The following is a 20,644-nucleotide window of genomic DNA, read 5'->3' as shown; positions in this document are numbered from 1 at the left end:
TTATCTATTTCTATCATGGTTTTCCTTAAAAAAAGATATAGCTATTTGTCCATGATAAATATACAGATAATCACTATAGACAGATCTTAATACCCAATGCCTAGTATACATTATATATGCCATCGCTCAGGAACTTTTCAATCAGTTACTTCTATGATGATGATGATGATGAAGCTGATGATGATGCAGTAGAAACTAGGCTTCATGTGTGTAATCAAATTTTGCAGTTAATGAAATCCATTAGTAAATAATACTTATAACAGTATTATATTGCATTGCATTATATTATATCTATTATCTCTCAACATTTTTATTTATTTTTCATACTTAATATAAGGAAAACTAAACATAACTAAATACAAAGTTGACTTTGTAGGAAGAAATCCTTATAAATGTCTCTGTGTTCCCTACAATTCATGTCTGTCTAGTATTTACTTCAGATAAAAGGCAGGGTTAACTGTGCCCAGTTGGTATCAAACCTGATAATCTCTTCCTGTCCTGGAGAAATGCTCTTATCATCAAGAGCAACCCCAACAGAGAACAAGGATAAAGTACAGAAACTCCATGCAATCCTACTGTCAGTTTAAGTCTCTGATAGGGGTCAGTAAGTAAAAGGATGAGACGGTGACACCAGAGCGCTCTGTGTCTCCATTAGGCCTGTTTAACTGCACTGACATTTAAGGATGTGCTGGGAGCTTGCTCCTCTCCTGAGTATACAAACTGTCAAATCTATTAAAACATATAAAGAAAAATGCTATAGTTTTGGTATTAACTTACGGAATGGCATAGGTGCATTGATTAGTCCTATCTAGGAGCTATGGAACAAGATAAACAATTAAGTCTTGCTTATTTAGTTATATCTTAATTTTACAATACTTATTGAAGTTTATACTGGAATATTATTAAAAGTAATAAAAATTCTGCTCAAATGACTCACTGGTGATTATGCAAAGAGCCAGCCATACCCAAAAAAATTCTTCTCAAAACTGGTTTTGAAGAGAACAAACCCAAAATAATTGAAGTGACAATTAAAATATTTCAAAGAGTTTAATGCAATTTTGTAAATGAATATTTGGGAAAAAAAAGTAAAAAACTTGATCGCAATGTTTCTAATGACAACTTACATGCTACAAAAATATCACCTGGAAAATAATACAAGAAGAGTCAAATCATTTATTCAATACCAACTTCAAAGAATCTCGTAACAATTCCCTGTTTCCCCATTTTACTATGAGAATACAAATTATTTGTTTAGTTTTTGAACCTCTATCTTTTGCTGAAAGTCTCTAGCCTGCAACTTACGAAGTGAAATAACTGGAATGAAGGATAACTGTGACACCTGCTTCATAAAAAAGGTATTTGTAGTGTCTACCAAGGCATAACTTATGACTTAAAACAATATGCTATTCTATTTTCTTGTACACTATATTTGATTGTTCCCGCATGTATTCAAAATTGTCTGCCATATCAAAATGAGAATGTTACTTTTAAATTCTTAGCATCTGTTCTAAAACTTTCCCCTGAAAGGTGTCTTGGACCATAATAACATATTGTATCAATTCAGAGATTTTGTTATGCCCTTTAGTATGAATTCTGTGCTGCTAATAAATTATTAAATTTCAATCACCCATGTTTCATAAAATGTGGTGCATCCTGTATCTCTCTTCTGAATACAAAAGGTTTAATTTTAAAACATAATGGCTACATAATCTTAATCAAACAATGTATTTCATATCAGTATGTGTAGAGTAGGACAGGATTTTACAGAAATTTTACAGGAACTTCATTGAACTTGCATTTCTATCTAGTTGTTTGGGTTTTTTTTCCTTTATATACATATAAAATAAATATCAGTGCACCAGTGCAATCATTAAAGAAACAAATATTGTAAATTAATATGTTCCCAAAAGAATAATAACATTTTGCAAAGTTTCAAATCCCTTCTTATGTCTATTTATTGAAGAATAGCGATGTTAAAGCTATTAATAAATACTGTATTTCTTAGGTCTGCTGGGTTGGCAAATCTCTCCGTTCCCAATATCCAATTATAACTTTGACCATTTCCCATTTTCCTTTCAGATTTACTTCCTACGTCATAATGCATTGCTTGCCTGCCAAAAAGATGGAAAACACAACTGTATACTGAAGTCACTTTCAGAACTCCTCAGGAAATCACTCAGCTGATAGTCTGCAACTGCTACTTATCTTTCTGTGCCACAGATCCTGTTCCAACCTCTGTCTTCCCAATGGAAAGACTTTTTCTGTTAAGAGTCTCGATCATCTCAAACAGGCTCACTCAAGCTATATTGCAAATGTAGAACAAATGTATCTAGAAAATCTCTAGCAAAATAGAAAGATGAAATATAAAAGAAGGGGTTTTTTGTTTGTTTTCATTTTTTGAAGACTTTTGCTTCACGAATTTGAAGAACAGTTTGAAGAGACAATTTTCCAATGAATTGTTGTATATTTCAAATTTATATCCTTCGATCGGCTTCTATAGCATCAGACTCTTCTCTAAGCAAAAATAATGTCCTTCTCTCATGGATAAAATCCAAAAGCTTTAAATAAAGCAGCCTGTCCATAAAGCAGCCTGTCTAAAAGAGACTCTCACAAACTTGTGAACTCCAGGAGGGGTTATAAGAAGTTCTAGAGGCTTGTTGGGGATTAGTGAAACAGAGAACTAGGAAAAAAACCCAGAAGACTTTGCTGAATCTTAGAAGGTTAAGCTCAAGACTGAGCTGTTGCTCAAGTCAATCCTTGCGTTATCCCACTGAATACTTTTCACCCACGGCAGTCTGCAATAGACCGAAGATTTGAAGTTATTAAGTTTAGACTGAAGTAAGTGAGAAATACCACTGGAATATCAGATGTCAGATGAAATCCTGTCCTGCTTAAGTCACCAACAAGGGTCTTGTCAGCTTCAGAAAAGACAGGATTCCTCCACAGAATTCAGTATCATTAACCATAGAAGGACATGCTTTCTTAAATTATGCAAGTTTAAACATGAATTACCAGGAAAAACTGACTTTCCATTAAGAATGTACTTTTTTTTTTTTCTTTTAAAACAAATTTAAAAGAGAAAACAAAATATTAGAACTTACATTCAATATCAAGGTACATGCTCTTTTGGTGCCCACCAATTCTACTTGCAGCTTCACAGTCATATCTCCCTGAATCTGACAACTTCACATCTTTAATATGCAGTGACGATTTTCCATGCTGCCCTTTGACTTCTATACGGCCATCTGGGCTCTGTTTACATTGATTCAGGAAAAAGAAAGGTTTTATATATATATATATATATGTATATTTATGTATGTTTTATATATTAAACACCATTGATAAGAATGACTGAAAGCATCTCTTCACCTATGGTGAAGCTATTACTGAGAGCTAAACAACTTCTAAATTTGTCAAATAAATTTTAAAAAATATAGAAAAAGATATTGTGTTTCTAGGCATTATAATCAAGGGAATAAGTACATGCTTAAAGGAACACTGTCAAAGTAAACCACAAAATGTACCCACTTATGACTGGAATAGTGAACTGCATATTCAAAACATGTTTATGATCTCACTCATTTTGTTATGATGCTGCAGTTAATGAAAATGCCTAAAAGTAAAATCCTAATATCCTAGATTACAGTTAGCATTCTCTCTCTTGTCCTTAATAATGTGACAGTGAAACGGAATAGAAATACCCCTCAAACAATGATCAAAACACAAATCCAGTCATACATTTATTTTCATTATTCCCATTTTCTTGTCACAAGCTCACAATTGTTAAAAAACATGATCCATAAATGTAACTGGAATTTCTGGATTTCATTTCCATATCATTGGATGGAAAAAGGCAATGGAGAAAAATGAATGCTGCCTTCTGATTTTCTAGAACATAGATTTTATATTTAGCAACTTCATAAAGATCCTTATCCATAACACCTCCCCACCCCATCCCCCAAAACTATTTGAATTTCACGAGTATAACATATTAGGGAAAATTAAATAAAACAGATAAAAACCCCCCACTGCTGGAATCTTCATTCTTCATGAAATAGTATATCTGAGGAAAAAGAAGTTATTTTTAATCTGGTTCTGCTCTTTACTTGTTTTGTAACCTTGGGAAACTTGCTTTACTTCTTTGTTTCACATTTTTTTGTTTGAGAAAAAAAAGCCAATAAAAATACTTATATTTACCTACCTTCGTTATTGAGGAAGGGAGGGAAAACCAGTAACTATTTCACTGTATCACAATTTAAACTTGAAACATGCTTTAATGTCCAATCCTATAAATATATACACTCAAGTTTACTGCTATTTACACTAAATACTCACTCAGTGGCAGCTGATACATAAGAGACTGAGCTTTTAACTCTGTACAATTGTTTCTTCACTGAATACAGGAAACATGCACACAATTTATATCTTAAAGTATCTGACATAAAGCAGTTGTATAAAACATTTTGTATATTACAATTTCTATGGAAAGAAAAGTATTCTGATCCCACATCAGAATCCAAGAACACTGAATTTTGTTTCCTGTGAAAACCTCAAAGCATAGGTACATAAATTAAAGTTATGGAATTCTAATGCAAGAGCAAACCTAAAACCCTCTGGATTGGTAGAAATTAGTAACCAAGACCACTTCGTTATCTCTTACGTCATTTCTAATGCTGAAAATTCTATTTTCATTATACCTTTAAAAAAGGAAAGATAAAAGTTATGAAGTGACTAGTAAACATGCTACAGTACTGAATATCATGGTTTTTGGAAGGATTTCCTGCTATAATTAAAATGCAGTTTCTTTAAAACAAAACACTAAATAGCCTTCTAATTTCTGATATATATATATATATTACAAGTACCTTGTACGATATAGTTTATAACAGTATTATTTATCTATGGATTATTTGCTTCTTTTTAAAAGCATCAAGTATGTAATACAATAGTAAATCTACATTATTCCTACCTAAAAGATACATACACTTCAGCATTTTTTTTTCTGATTTCACCTTGATTACAAATATTTCCCTAAGAAGTCACATATGAATCTGCAAGGAGACATACGCTGAAGCAACCTGTGACTATGAATCACAGATACAGTACTAAATACTGTATTAGTGATACATTAAGAGCTGACCTCCTAAAGCACTAAGGCAGCTCCATACAATAGAGAGTAGTAGTAGGGAACAGGTATTTTCAGAAAAATACTCTCTTTGCCCTTCCTTATTGTGTATCACAAACCTACAACGAGGAGCCAATTTTTTTCATAGTACTTTCTCCTTGCACAATGGAAAGTTTCTTACTGTGAAATTATATTGACCTATAGCTGTAACAACACATTCACTGATGTTCTTTCATCATGATTTTCCTAATTAGATCAGAGATTATTCAGCTAGCTCAATTTTCTGTTTCCAGTAAACAGGTTATTAGAAGCATATATGAAAAAGAGGAAAAAAAACCTGAATTAAAAACATATATATTCCAAATGGTAATTCTTTATTCTCTGAAAAAAAAACATGTACTAGTTTGTACCTTCTGGGCAGTATGGTCAACAGAATTCCTTTCAAAAGAATTAAATTATTTATAATGCTCACTAAAGTCACTAAAGGTATTTTTACAGCAGTATAAAATTTGCAGTGCTGTTTTGAATTTCGTAACAAAGGAAAATTTTATCAGTTCAATAGTAATCCCAAATATTATAACTGACTGTATAATTCACTATATATTTCACTATAATTAATTCCATACATTCCAAAGCACATATACAAGTGTTAACTGATGTTTTAAAAAAAGGTAATGAAAATAAGCAAAAAGATCCTTAAAATTAAATAGCTTTTACAGTAACTTCTCAATCTTATTTTTAGTTTAATTGTTTTCCAATACTGCTAGAAAAAATTACTTTGATATGTACACATTTAGTCTGTACTCAAAATAACTTGCCTATGTTCTCATGTATGAGAAAAAAATTATTTAAATATGGATGACAATTTTCCTTAGGTTTATAGTTAGGGAAAAAAACAACCTCATAAACACTTTGAAGGATAGGACATTTTTGCATGACCACATCGTCTATTCTCATCACCAAATATATGGTAAGAAGCGTTTTGAGAGGGATCTACTAAGTTAAGCAAAGTCCACAAAAGCAAATAAAATGTGACAATTGTAGGCAAGAATATTTGGCCTAAATGATCATAAAAATACATATTTACTACAGTTAATTTCTACTTTTTCAAAACTTTCTGAAAATTATTACAATAGTCTCTTTGAAACGGCTTATAAAGTGATGTAAAATACATGTTTTCTGCTGCATTGCTCAGAATGCTTTTTGTCATGTGGCTTCTTCATGAACAGTTTAAGAAGTCCTGTTCCTTGGTCCTATTTTGCAGATGGACTCATGTACAATTTCACTAATTGTAATTGAAGTGGGTTGGAGGGGGGAGGGGGTTTGGTGGTGGGTTTTTTCCCCCTACAACCTAATCACCAGCATAAAGCTAAAACACAATTGACCGATTTTTAGCAGAGACTTGGATAGGTACAGCTCAGGTACAACTGACTTTGTGATTTTATCCACCTGAAAGACATATTCCTTAGATCAAGAATTTAACATTTCACCAAAAAACACCTTTTATTTTGAATACTGACAGCAGTCTAGTTCTCTGTCATTGTCAAAGAAAACAAAACTGTTCTACAGAGGTCTCCAAGTAAAATTACCCATAATGACACCTCCAAAGTATCAAAAAGTGCTTTCTGAAAGAAAAAAAAAAAACACAAACCCCACCAAAAAACCACCAAAGGGTGAGAACTTTCTGCACTTGCAATATACTTACTCAGAATATGTAGCTTAACCCAAATGAACTCTACAACAATAATGAAATAGGAAGTATCTCATCACTTGAGATTAATTCTACATATTCTGTAAAAGTAAATATATATTTCTATTTCTATAAAATTCTTGTCATGCTACATATGCTATTCTACTACCTGCTTTTTCTCTCATACTCTTGCTCCCCTGACTTCTCAGATGTTTTGTAGTTCCACACGTGAATATTCCCAAAGTCCTGACCAGCTGAGGCTGACCTGACTGGTAGATGCACAGCTCCAAAACCATGTTCCAGAGATCCCAAGGCAGTACCAGAATGATGATGATAGTATATTTCAAGGGTTCCACATGCAGAGGAGGTATGCGGTTTTCAGAGTATGATTGCTAGAGAGAATAGGGATGTGATGAGACTACAACATCCACAAAGAGACAAGAACAGCTTCTGGGATATAACATTCAGGTACCATGGAGTGTTCAATCTGCACAATTCTATTGCCATTGTAGTACAAAAAGTGTAATTTCTTAGAAGGGGAGAATTAGTTGATTATGATGCTTAGAAATTGTCATTCTTTTTCAATTGTAGAAAGCTGTACTTGGGGAGAGGTGGATGGTGTGATTAGTGGTTGAGTTTGATTTATCAACCATTTCTCCAACTCCCACTGAGGAACTGTAGCACCAAATGAGATGAAGTTGTATGGCTGCCAAAACGTGCATTTTGAGTTGGCTGAAAGCAAGAGTGGAAGGTGAGAACAGAGGCAGAAATTTGTGACTCGTTTGTAGCTGGATTTTGATAATATTACTTGGATGGTTACAACAGCTGTGACTTTGAGTTGATTATCTTCCCTCCTACAGAGTCTACCATTTGGCTGGCAAAGTACTGCTTCATCCCCTGAAGTCCCAGTGAAAGACTGCAAACAAAAAATCCCTACGTTTAAAATCTAGACAAGTTGAAATACCTTTATTTGTTTTTCTTCTTATGTTTAAAGCTTATTTGGGATCGAAGTGCCATTACTGTCCATAGTTACACCACAGCAGTTCAGTTTTGCTGTCACATGCTTACCAAATACGTCTTCTGACACTTTGTGCACCTTAGTGCTATTTTGGACGTGCGCTGCACGTGTTAACAACAGAAAAGATGAAGAAACAGTGGCTTGGAATTGACAGTGTTGTTTCTTTTGTAAAACACAATGCAACATACTCAAGAACAGTCATTGTGAGAACATACAACTTGAGTAAAAACTGCAGGACTTTTTCAAGTTCCTCCAAAGGAGCTGCTGCAGATGTACATGATAGAAGATCCTCCCATGGGGCTAGGGGAAAAGAGGGGAGGAAAAAAAAAAAAAAAGAAAAAAGGAGAACCTGCTTTAATTTTATGCCTAGTTCTTCCTTCTTCAGATCAAATTGTCAAAAATTGCCAACTCGTTACGTTATCTTGGTCATGTTCCAAGTATGCATCACTGAATTTTCAAGGAGAAAACAAATACTGATTAATAGAATCATCTTTGGAATTTCATGAATAACAATATTGTTAGGAAGGTTTCTGATTTTGAGTTGTGTTGATATCCACATGAGAGGAAAACTTCAGATCACATACTTCAGGCTGATGTTTCTTATATGTGGGATTTAAGCAGATAATAATTTCTTATGAAACTGTTCCTTGAAAGGGCACGAAAGATAAGAACTTTGGTAACCTGACATGCTGATACTAAATGATGATAAAATTCCAGAAGTCTATTAAATGTAAGTGACCAGCAATTCCTAGTCTGAAAATCTACCTTTGATGATGAGAAAGGGCTGTTAGTCACAACAGCCATCATCGTGTAGAAGCTGATGGAAGCTCCCTTCTGGATTATGGATGGTACATTCACAATATTTCCCATTCTCTTCAGGTAAATGTATTCTATCCATGCACCTGTTGGAGACAGTAGAAAATTCCAGAGTATTGCTACGTGCATATGTCTTAAAGTCCAGTGAATCAGAATAATGCTACAGCAGTGTCTTGGACTTCTGTGATTTTTACAGGAGACCTTGTGATTCTTTTAGAACTGCAGCTCATTAAGTATATATGTCTGCATGCTGTATATTCCTGAATTTGTTAGGAATTTGTTTTCCACAAGGAAGAAATTATTGAAGAACCTATTGTTTGCAGATCTATAGTGTAACACCAGGGAAGTCACAAAAAACTAATCTTGAAGGAAAAAAAATCGTTGTTTTGATTTTCTGTTCATCTGCAGACATAGCAGTTACTTTTAAAGAATTCAGATTGGAAATAGTAGTGGGTTCTATGCAGGTTGTTAAGAGCATGTACAGTCTCAGGAAAAACGTATTCTTGAAAGCTTCGTATAACTTTTAGAAATTATGAACTGATATTTGATTGATGAACTGATATTTGATTGATTCATGCTGGCATTTCTTTCAAACTTAAGTTATTATGTAATGAGATGATACGGGATGTCCAATACACCAAAACCACTTACTAAGACCTTGATTGGTTTTCACTCACAAAAGAGTATGAAAGAAAAATAATAAAGAGAGAAAATATGATGATCAGGCATTCAAGATTACTTCTGCTAAATATGCAAATCACAAGAAAGAAATGGTTGATGGTTATTAATAGCAAAAATATTAGCATCATATGAAAAAAGCTTTTAGAGGAAAACAAGCATTAGTGTTGGCCATAAAAAATAACAATAGTAAACACAAATGAGTTTTTGTAACAGAAGTATTACAACTGTAATAATTACATATGTACTTTACAATTAGAAACTCTGATTCACTGACAAATACTGTACTTAATGGTTTTATTCCTACGAATTTTGTTGATCTGAAGCTACTCCAATACTGCTATGATGCCATTAACATGGGTGACTCTGATGGATTCAGACCAGCAAAATTCTCAGGAATAAGACCATTAAGCACAATGTTCTTATTCAGTAGAGACCTCACATAAAACAGCCACTAAAAATAATGATTTTACTACACAATTACATCTTACTTTAGACGATTCAATCTTATTTTAAATTGCTTCTTTGGATAATTGAGAATGAGACACAGGTGATTGTACCCCAGCTTTGTAAATCTTTAAAATGGTAGCAATGCATTTGTAATTTCAGTGCAAATTGGAGTCATAAGGTCTTCCTGCAAAGAATGAGTAAGGGAAGACCCTAGCATAAGCATAGGGCTGCAAACGTGTATCAGTATGGGATCTAGGACTGCTCAGACTTAAAATAGCTGTGATTTGCTACAATTTAGTCTTCAGTGATACTCAATCTCCATGCACCTGAAGAAGAATAATCACTATTAAATATAGACAGCATCAGTAGCAACAAGCAGGAACTTCAACCTGGTCCTGTTTCTGTTTGGGTCAGTTCAAACCTGAAGTAAACATTACTTCAGCCATAAAAATAACTAGTACAGTGAAACTATACCACTGTACTTCACCAAACTGCCCATACAGAGCTATATTATTCTCCTATTACTAGTAAAGGCTCTGCACTGTTCCGGCGGTGCAGGGTCTCAGGACTTGCCAGGGGTTGCCTTGGTCTGAGATGATTTCAATTTGCTTTATGATTGTGAGTCCCTAGTCATCAGGTAAATACCTGAATTAGTGTCTCCTTAGCTCTGTGCTCTGGGCAACGTGGTCTAGTGGAGGGTGTCCCTGCCCATGGCAGGGGGGTTGGAACTAGATGGTCTTTGAGGTCCCTTCCAACCCAAACCATTCTGTGATTCTGTGAAGTACCATATATGGCAAAGGTCTAACCAACAAACACTAGCTCTGTATCTTAATCGGGACTGGAGGAAGCAGTTCTGTAACTTTAATAACTAACAGGTGAAAACACCAAAAAAAAAAAAAAAAAAAAAGAAACCAAAACAACTTGTAGCTGGAAACCCATGAAGACAAAGCATGTAAGCTGGCTGCAGTACAAAATGGACAAAAATAACTTAAAGTTGACCCAAGGCAGGGAAGGAAGGATGGTTTTGGTTAGGTTTCTTTTTAAGGGGTCTGGGTGGGAGGTTAAGTCATTTGTATTTTCTCCTTGAGAAGAATTTAGGATGCTGATGAATTGTCAACCATTCTCTCCATTATTTTTTTTTTTTTTTAAAGTAAAATAAGCACTGTCAACCTCAGGTCTCAGAGGAATACTGGACAGATGACTATGAGAATGAAAATAAAACTAGGAAGCTTTTGTATAACAATTTTAACTGCAACATTAATTTTTTTCTCTGTATTACTTAGATTAACTTGGATTAAAGTGTTTGTATGTTTGTGCTTGAACTAAGAATAATAGTTTATTTTGTTTAAATTGATAAAACATTACTTGGACTGATAAATTCTTGGATAAATATGGTTGTATGCCCCTCTTGCTCACAAAACTCTTCAGTAAGAATATAAAATAACCTTTAAAATGACAACTACTCCAATAATCTCAAATTGAGCTTACTGCATTTGTATAGACATTCATTTCATTTTGATAGAATTCAGGTTCAAACCATGACACAGTTTATAGCTTTAGTTGCAGGAATAACTGATGTGCTGAAGGTATGCAGTCATATACCACAGAACAGCCCATACAGAGCAGTACAACGTGCTTTCTTTGGGGAAAGGAAACAAAAAGAAAAGAAAAAAAAAAGGATTACGATTTGAGTTTCTCTTACTGGTTTGTTCAGTAGTTGTATGCAGCTTGGGATCTTTTCCAGTTTTCTGTAAAGGTGATGTATATTTTATTAAAATGACTATGGCTAGACAGCAGACAGGAAGTCTGTCTGGAAACTGGGATGAGGCGAAGCCCTGCAGGGCAACGTATAAACAACAAGGCTTCCTTAGGGAAGGAAAGGCACAGAAAGCCAGAAATGCATAACTGGAGTCCTGAGAAGCAGGGGAATTGTCTGCAGGAGGACACAGATCCAGATCTCACAGATCAAGAGGTCTTTGCTCACAAACCCAGATAATTCTGTAGGGCTTTTTGCAACAGAAAAACATCAGGAATTTATTGCAGTAGCAAGCAAAATGAAGAAAATGGACATATCTGAAAGGGTATAAAAATATTTGTTTTCAAGTTATTTTATTTAATTGGTATCATCCAGTAAAGTTTCTCCAGTTACATTTCTAAATGTATTTATATGTATGGATAGAAATAAAAGATTATGCTGAACATATCAGTCAAATTGGGTGGAAACTATTATGGAAGAATGTGCTGCTACTAGGGTTTGAAACACGTTGGGAAGCAAAGATTGCAACATGGCAGCACAAAAAACCATATGTCATTCTGCTACGGAAAGTATCACTGAGAAACAAAACCCTGGAAGCAATCTATAGCTTTCCTACTCAACTGCAGAATTACTAAATTAAATTGTCAGAAGTTATGCATATACCCTGCTGAAGAAATAGATCTGTAACAACACATAAACTGCAGAGACCACGTGGATAAATTAATCACAGCTAAAAAATTAGTCCCAGCTCTAGGATTCTCAAGTATACAGGCAAATTGGGAGGGGAGAGGGAGGCCTGGAGGAAGGTGATCAGTTTCTGGGTGAGGAAGGAGAGGAAGAAGAGGAAAAAAGTGAGAAACAGCACTGCAGACACCAAGGTGGGAGAAGAAGGAGGGGGAGGAGGTGCTCCAGGCACTGGAGCAGAGATTCCCCTGCAGCCTGCGGAGGTCCGTGGTGGAGTGGATATCCACGCCACAGCCCACGGAAGACCCCACGCTGCAGGAGGTGGACCTGCCCTGAAGGAAGCTGCAGCCCGTGGAGAGCCCACTCAGAAGCTGGCTCCTGGCAGGTCCCGTGGCCCATGGGGGACCCACGCTGGAACAGTCTGTTCCTGAAGGACTGTACGCTGTGGAAAAGAGCCACGCTGGAGCAGTTCTTGAAGAACTGAAGCCTGTGGGAGGGACGCACGTTGGAGCAGAAAAGACAATGGGCAGCAAATGGCCTCTTGGTGGGCTGCTAGTAGGGGTAAGAGTTTTCTTTCTCTTTTGTACAGCTACTACTTCCCAATGTCTCATCCAAGAAACAAAGTTACCAATAAAATTGCCAAAAATACATTTACTGAGAATATCTCATGAGCAAAAAACCCCCATGTTATTTGATATTTTGGCATTTGCTACAAGGTGAATGATGCATGTGTAATGTTTTATGACCACCCAATTTCATTTTAACAAATATAATGATAAAGGTAATAAAGACAAAAGGACTAATCTGTTTATATAAATCTGTAAATTTTCACACAGAATTTGTAAAGATTTTTTAACATAATTAGGGCATATCTGCTAAATACGATGACCTGTGAGTTCAGGAGTCTGTAAAGAATATCCATTAATCTTAAGTATCTTAGAGGTCTTAATTTTAAATGCCTACAGCATTGCTTTTGGGTGAGATAGTGATACTTTTATCTCAGAAGAGATTATTATAGTTTTGGTGTAACTAACTGAAATTACTTTGAATCTGTGACAAGGAACCACTGATAATTGCAGTCTAAATAACATTGCAAGTTCCATACTGTAAATATTATGTTTGTCTAATCAGCTAATTCTTTTTCCCCCTACATTTAAAAGTTCTAAAGAAAGCCACTGTAATTTCTGATGAGATTCTGTACTTATTTTCACATCTTCTAAATCAAAACAAAAATATATATTGATCAACAGACCATAACTCCAAATGGGGCTTCTGAAATGTGCTGGTAAAATGGTACTTATTCAGTTTGGAATTCTAAATATTCACAAAACTGTATTCCAACTGCAAATTTCTACATTAAATATCCACTTTTGTATACTATTTTAAGAAGAACATTTATAGAGTACTATGTTAAGTCAATCATTTTGCCAACTAATATAATCCTGAGGGCTTTAACATGACATATCAGCTACCTATAAGATACAATAAAGCATGTTAGATAATCGGCTTGCAGTAAGGTAAAGATTACCACATGCTATTAATTCATTGACCTTTTGGAATAAATGTCACAACTTGATTTGTACAAGCAGAAATTTATAGAAAGACAAAAACCATCTTATTGTTGATACCATTATTTATGTTATTGCAACATTTAGAAATTTAAATAACACATGTTGAGTCCATGCATAGATAGGAGTTGTTTTGACCATGAGTCAGAGCTCAGACCTATGGCTGTTATGCAGTCCAAGGAAATACTGTTTGCTGAATTTCAGAAGCTGTCAGTAAGGGATCGTACAAACAGTCTTCACTTATGCCAGTGCAAAGAAATAAGACTCTTGCATTATGCTTTAGGTTAAGTTGCACAGCCTCCTAACTATCACGAATGATGGACATACACTGTTCCGTCAGCATTGTCATGTTAAACTGCCATAACTTGACTGTGTTTGAAATCTGAGAACTGGTATTAATAGGAAAATGGTGTAGGAGTAGATGCACGCAGGGAGATGGTATAGTGAAAATGTGATAGGGAAATGTGGTTTTTTTTAGCAGCATACTAAGGACATTAATAAATTATTAAGAACTAATTATTACACAGAGTTTAGATAATTTGTTAAGCAAAACAAACAACAGATTGAAAAACAGAATCCAGGCCACTTGCTTTCATCCTGCTTTTTCCAAAAGTCTAAATACTTATTTTCTCCTAATATACAAGGGTATTCAAACTGCCTTCCAGGTCAGGAAAACTACTGACAGATTTAAAAATACATTTTTCCAGCATTCCACTGTTGATTGTGCCATTGATTGTGCTCATTTCCTATGAGTTTCCATGGTACCTAGAAAAAGTACCATTGCCGAAGTTTCTGGAGAATGTCCTATAGTACACCAGTGAACACTACCAAAGGACTCCACTCTATAAAGTGTAGCTGTATAGCTTAATGCATCAACAGATGCAGGATCTCTATTTCATCAGACAAGTAACAACTCTTTGACAGTTATTAATATAATACAATTGAGATAATACAACTGATACTTAGGCAGAAGCTCATGAAATGATCTTTTGTGAAGTGGAAAGAATGAATGAATATTCAAGTCCAAGCTGCACTGGTATCATAGGAAATTTTGTCCCATAAAAAGTTCCCTGATAATTTCAGTCTTCATTAGTGTAACAGATGGAGTATCATCACTGATGACTAAATGGAAAAAGCTAACATTGGAAGGGAAAGAAAGGCCATTTCCAAGCTTGTACGGCTTCATTTCAGCCAGTAAATGCAGCACCACAACCCACAGAAAGTACCCAAAAATATCTACTTGGTGCATAGGTAGTACCTAAGCAAATGGATTAAACAGGAGACAATTTTTAAGTTTGAAATATAAATTAGGTAGACTTAGCATTATCCATTTACAGAATGGATAAAAACATTATACTTAATTTAAGTTTAGGTATCATGTTAAACAATTGACTAAATTAGTGATGTTCGTAAATAAACATCCTTCTTTCCCTAGGTTGTTTAAGCTTTTAATATAGAAGAGGTATTAAATTTTACATTTTCTTGGCTTTTTGTCATCTTTAAAGAAACAACAACTTTGTCTCTGCTTACTTAATTCTGTCCCAGTGGAAAATGACCTTAAAGTTTTATTGAAAGAAAAAAATTTGCAGAAATGAGAGAATTCTGAGCTAATGTAATAATACAGTGATCCACACAACATGAATACATATATGGATGTTTATATGTAAAGACATTTGGGTCTGCTCTGGGTAACAGAGCATTTAATTTCTCTCCTAAAAGAGGAACAAATCTGAAGGGCCCTCTGGCCACGTGGCTGAGATTTAGTATTGAGTTGTCAATATAACCACCAACCAAGCCTGCATTGGGGAAGAGGCTATGGTACATCAAAATAATTTCTGGCTTCAGTTTTGGCTTCATTTACACATCACTGCAGATACTGTTACCTGAAGGAGTGTATGGAACTCAGATGAGTGATTGGGCTACTGAAGAACTTTGAAATATCCCGACTGGCTTGCAGCTTTCCTACTGTAATGCTTCCTCAGCTCACCCAGGAAAGCTGCTCTTTACTTGTAACTGCATACAATCTTACTCCTTCAAAATCAATCTTCTGACTAAAATACTGTCACCTCCCAAAATTGTACACTCTACGTCTAGGTCCTTCTAGTTAACTGAAGAGTTTGTCCCAACTCCATATTGGTGTAGCCAAACATGCCGTAGAGAAGATGAAAGACCCCCGAAACCTGTGAAGATTTCTATGGATCAGATGACTGGTGAGAGTATGCTACTCAGTGCTCGTACGTGCTCCATGTTTTGCATATGTCAGAGGGTATAAAACTGTATATTCTCAACAGTACTAACTACCTAACATTTAAGGAGACCCTCTTGCTTTCTACTCATTCTCAAGTCCATTTATTTACCTTCTTCTTCCAGTCACAATATTCTTACTCTTCTATTTCATAACCTTAACATGTGAAGCCCACCATGATTCATTTTAGGGTTAAAAATAAAATTAAAAAAATCTTTGTCATCTGACTGAATTGTTTGCAGTGTCTCAATTGCCTAACCAAATACAATTGCAGCTGGCTACATAAACTGTTCTGGCCTTCAGGCCTGTGTTAATATTACAACAGAAAAAATATTCCATGATATTGTAAATAGAAGCTGTTCACACAACATGTAGGTGAAACAGGTGATAACAATTTTCTTCAACAAGGCAAGGAGACTTGCCCCTTACATTTTTCCAACTATTCAAAGGAGAAAAGTTCCTGAGAGTAATTTACAAAGCATGGGATTTGTACAGCTCAGAAAAAGAAAGAAATCTCCTGCAATCAATTAAAATACCCTAGATACATCTATGTTTCTTCTTTTTTGGGTGATTCATTTTGAATAAAGAGCTGATGCTTGGTGAGCAAGAATGTAACAGAGCTCTCATTACTATCTCAAATGAAAGGCAACACAATTTGCTGACATTGTAACACTGCTCTTTTTTGTGCACTGACAATAGCATATACAGGGAGTAAAAAAAATTCAGGTTCTTTTTATTAACATTTGTAATAGCTGAAGTGGAGTTAACAGCCTTGGGGAAAAAGCAGAGTTGACCTTTCAAAGAAAAAGACAAAACAAACTCCAAATCCTTTACCTTTTGCCTGATCGTGAAAACTATGAAAAACTCTATAAGCTCCAAATAGTTATCATTTGCATGTCAACATAAAGTGAATGCAAACTTGGAAAAGAATTTAATTATTGGTCTGAGCTCTGCAATATTTAGAAACAATGTCATAGGAAATTTCACAGGGACACACAGATTATTGCTGCAATGGTAGGTAAATGGAAGGAAGCAGAACTCAAGCTATCTCTGTAGTCTTCACTATAAAATTAAAAAACAGAGATTTTTTTTACTTGTGGATACAAGAAGAATAGTGTGATGTATTTCAAAGACATTTGTGGGGTTTGGGGGTTTGTTTCTTTGTTTTTGTTTTTGGGGGTTTTTAATTGTTTTTTTTCCCTTTCTTTTTTTTGTTAACCAGTTACACCACACATGAGGCATTATCAAAACTGACTATCAGATACAGGACTCTGACCTTTCTGATCATAAATTCTTCAGGGTAAAGACTGTCTCTGTGGACACATGCTGCATACAGTGGAGCTACTATCTCATATCAAGCCCCATCTGTTATAGTTATTTGCATTCCAAAACAGAGCTTGAAATGGTAATTACAAACAACGTTGGTCAGCTTTCATATTTCTGCTGGAATCAGACACTAGGAAAGTAGAGCACGAAACTCTGCCCTCACACTTCTGCAGTATGCACAAGAATCAATGACATTTTTGTATCAGAGAATAAGGATATACTCTCCTTCAGGGATGTGTGTAGATATGTGTGTGCGTGTCCAACATCCATTTTTACAAGTGATTACAGCCAATCAAATCCAATCACTATCCCTCCTGTTCTGCAGAAAGCAATTCTTCTGCCTCCTCTTTTTACCGGGACAAGGGCCAGGCCTGCTGGATGCACAAAGGTCTGTAGGAACACGCCATTCCGAATCACAGCCGAAAGGGGCACGGCCAGGTTGGCACGTCATGGAAAGGACGTGCAATGTTGGGCAGTCGGAGACCAGAAGCGCAGAGGCAGAGCACATGCACCAAGCAGAGAGTTTTGGCTTGACGCTGAAGCAGCAGATGAAGCTCCGTCTTGGACTAAATCTCCATTTCCATTTTCAAATCTTTAAGGGTGAGTCAAACACCTTCTGTCACACATAATCATTCATTTACACAGGCTTACTCACTCTCATGTATGCATGAGTTACAAAGCCATAAAAGGATTACAGAGGTCATCTAATGTGACCTTCTGGAACACCTTCCATTTAAACTTTCAAGAGAGGTCAGAGGAAGGGGAAAGACCCCTTTATTTCAAATTCTCAATGAAAGAGGGACCACACACTGTGTGGTAGATTGTTCCAAAGGCTAACTGATAAAAGGAGAGAGGAAAAGGCTTCTTTGCTTCTCGCTTGAACTCAGTTGGCTTCAACTTTCAAATACCCACTTCTGATGTATTGAAAATCCTTTATCAAAGCTATATTTTCCTACGAGATAATTATGGTCTTCTTACTCATTAACATTATCCTCCTTAAGCCTAGCAGAGTTCTTTCTTTGATCTATGACTTTGGTGCATATTTTTCATTCTTTTGGACACAATCATTTCAAAACTCAGAAAAGCCTATGTCCTGGTTAAAAGATCTATCATATGAAAGAAAACATTTCGAATCCATGCAGGCCTATAATGATCTTACATTCAGCCTTCTTCCTTACCCATACAAGGTATACTTGAATTTTAGCAAAATGAGAATAACATGACTGAGAAGCTGCATACTAAAAGTAATAAAAGTATAATTAAAAAATAAGAACAACAGATTTTGTGGGTTTTAATCATTATCATGTTAATATTATAGTTAGAGCAGTTCTTCCATCTTCTATGGAAAAAAAAAGTATCACCTAAAGATATTCTTAATTCACCAAAATGTTGGATGAAGTCTATACCAAAAAATGTTTTAAAACTGGTAAAAAATTCAAAAGATTAATTATCTGAATATAGATTGTAATTTTTATATTTATGCAAGTATGTCTGGTGATTGAACCAAAAAAGTTATCACATATAAATAACAATTTCAGTTTAAGACTGTTACAACACACTCCATTTTCTTCAATTCACCTTTTCTCTTTCTGTGTGCAAAACATTGCTGTATTCAACAATTATTCAATATTTTAATCACTGCCAGTTTTGTTCCCTATTCACCTAATTTGGCAGGAAAGCACAAGCCAAGGCTTTGGGAGGACCACAGGGCAAATGCAGCAGCATATTTTATAGCTCAAGAACATATACAGTATTTCAGGACATTTATTCAACATTCAGCAAAAACTCTCCCATGAACAATACACACAGAGTTCTTTCATTGGCAAGAACAAAAGGAAACCATATAACTACATTTATTCTCATTCTTTTTATCTTCCGCATATAGTATGTCAGCACACTAGTAGAAACTGAATATAGGTTTTAATTTGGTTGTCAGTATTACTCAGTTGAACCACAGTTCCAAAAATGCTACAGTAACACATCTAGATAGTTTAACATCTGCAGTTTGAATTAAGAATGTAATACTGTCCTATATAAGCACTCGATAAATTTCAGGTTTCAATTGCACCAATATTTTTAGCTTCTTTCTGCGATTTGCTTTCATTTTCAACTTCTGACATCATAAAGTTATTTTAGGAACATTCCAAACATAAGTGAAAGGCTAGATTTGTAACCTTTGAACCAAGTGTAGTCTTTGTAGGTCAAAAAGATGACCTTTGACTTTAAATATTTGAGGAGACAAACTGTTTTGTTTTAATGCAAAACTATTAGAAAAAATATGATATAAATACTGTTATGTTGCTCCAAAATGGAAATCACAGAGCAGGAAAATGGTAGACAGAGCTTCATATAAACTGCCTCAATTCCAGGAAAGGTCAAGTCAGAGGCTAGACCAGACCAGATATTATCCTTCAGAACACAAATAATGGAAGTATATAATTCCTTAATATATAGCAATTCCCTATAAACTGAGTGACTTACTATGTATCTAATTCCCTCATTGGCATGATTGCTGTACAGGTTTGTCAACTGTTTTTTTAAGCAAGAACTATGAATATGCAAACATCTGCAAGAAGACTGTCCATTTTGCTGCTTGATTATCTGGAGTAAAAAAATCTGAATTAGCCAGCCAGAAAGAAGGCATCTTATACTTTAACCAGCACAGAGAAATTCTGTAGTTTATGTAAGGAAATTAAGAAGAAAATACTTGTTCAAATGCTAAAAGAAAATTATTTTTTTTAAAAAAGGAAAAATAAAAAGAGCTCTGTAGAAGCAGCTTGTTATCTGCATGGTTAGGAATAACATTACACTGTTCCCTTTTGCTTTCACCATTCCATCTAATTACAGCTCTTATTCCCACGGTAACTGACTTTCTTCATTATCATACTGTAATCTTTCTCTACTCAACTTACTTTTGTAATAAAATACGAAAATGGGAAAACAAAATGGGAAAATGGGCTCAATTTTTAGTTACAGACTACTTGCTTGTGAGGAAAAATATAAGAAAAGAGAAAAATAGGAAAAAACCCCAAACATCAGAAGTGGGGAATAAAGAACTCCAAATATTCAGAATTTTTTTTTTCAGATTTCTATAAGCTCTACTGCATTTTGAGAATTATTTTGAGTCCAAATATAGTCAAGAAGGGCTATGGGCAGCCATTATGACCAAGACAAAACTGAGACCCTTAATAGGGATTATGCATGAAAATTTAGGCCTGCTATGGTGAATTACCTTTCAGCACTTTAATTGCTTTTTTCTTTGTTTTTTTTATTTTAATTTAAAATTTA

The 20,644-nt window shown here is 35.0% G+C and overlaps 1 protein-coding gene across 1 annotated transcript in view; it reads right to left on the bottom strand.

Annotated features, from left to right (window-relative positions):
- Nucleotides 1-20,644, bottom strand: part of NCAM2 (neural cell adhesion molecule 2) — a 317,334-nt gene that overhangs the window by 90,128 nt on the left and 206,562 nt on the right. The window contains exon 9 of the mRNA XM_054812538.1: nucleotides 3,102-3,252. Coding sequence (XP_054668513.1) covers nucleotides 3,102-3,252 — 151 coding nt within the window. The remainder of the gene's footprint in view (nucleotides 1-3,101; nucleotides 3,253-20,644) is intronic.

Source organism: Grus americana, chromosome 1 (assembly GCF_028858705.1).
Source record: "Grus americana isolate bGruAme1 chromosome 1, bGruAme1.mat, whole genome shotgun sequence".
Taxonomy (NCBI): Eukaryota; Metazoa; Chordata; class Aves; order Gruiformes; family Gruidae; genus Grus; species Grus americana.
Note: the sequence above shows the minus strand (reverse complement) of the source record. Positions and strands in the feature narration are given on the sequence as shown.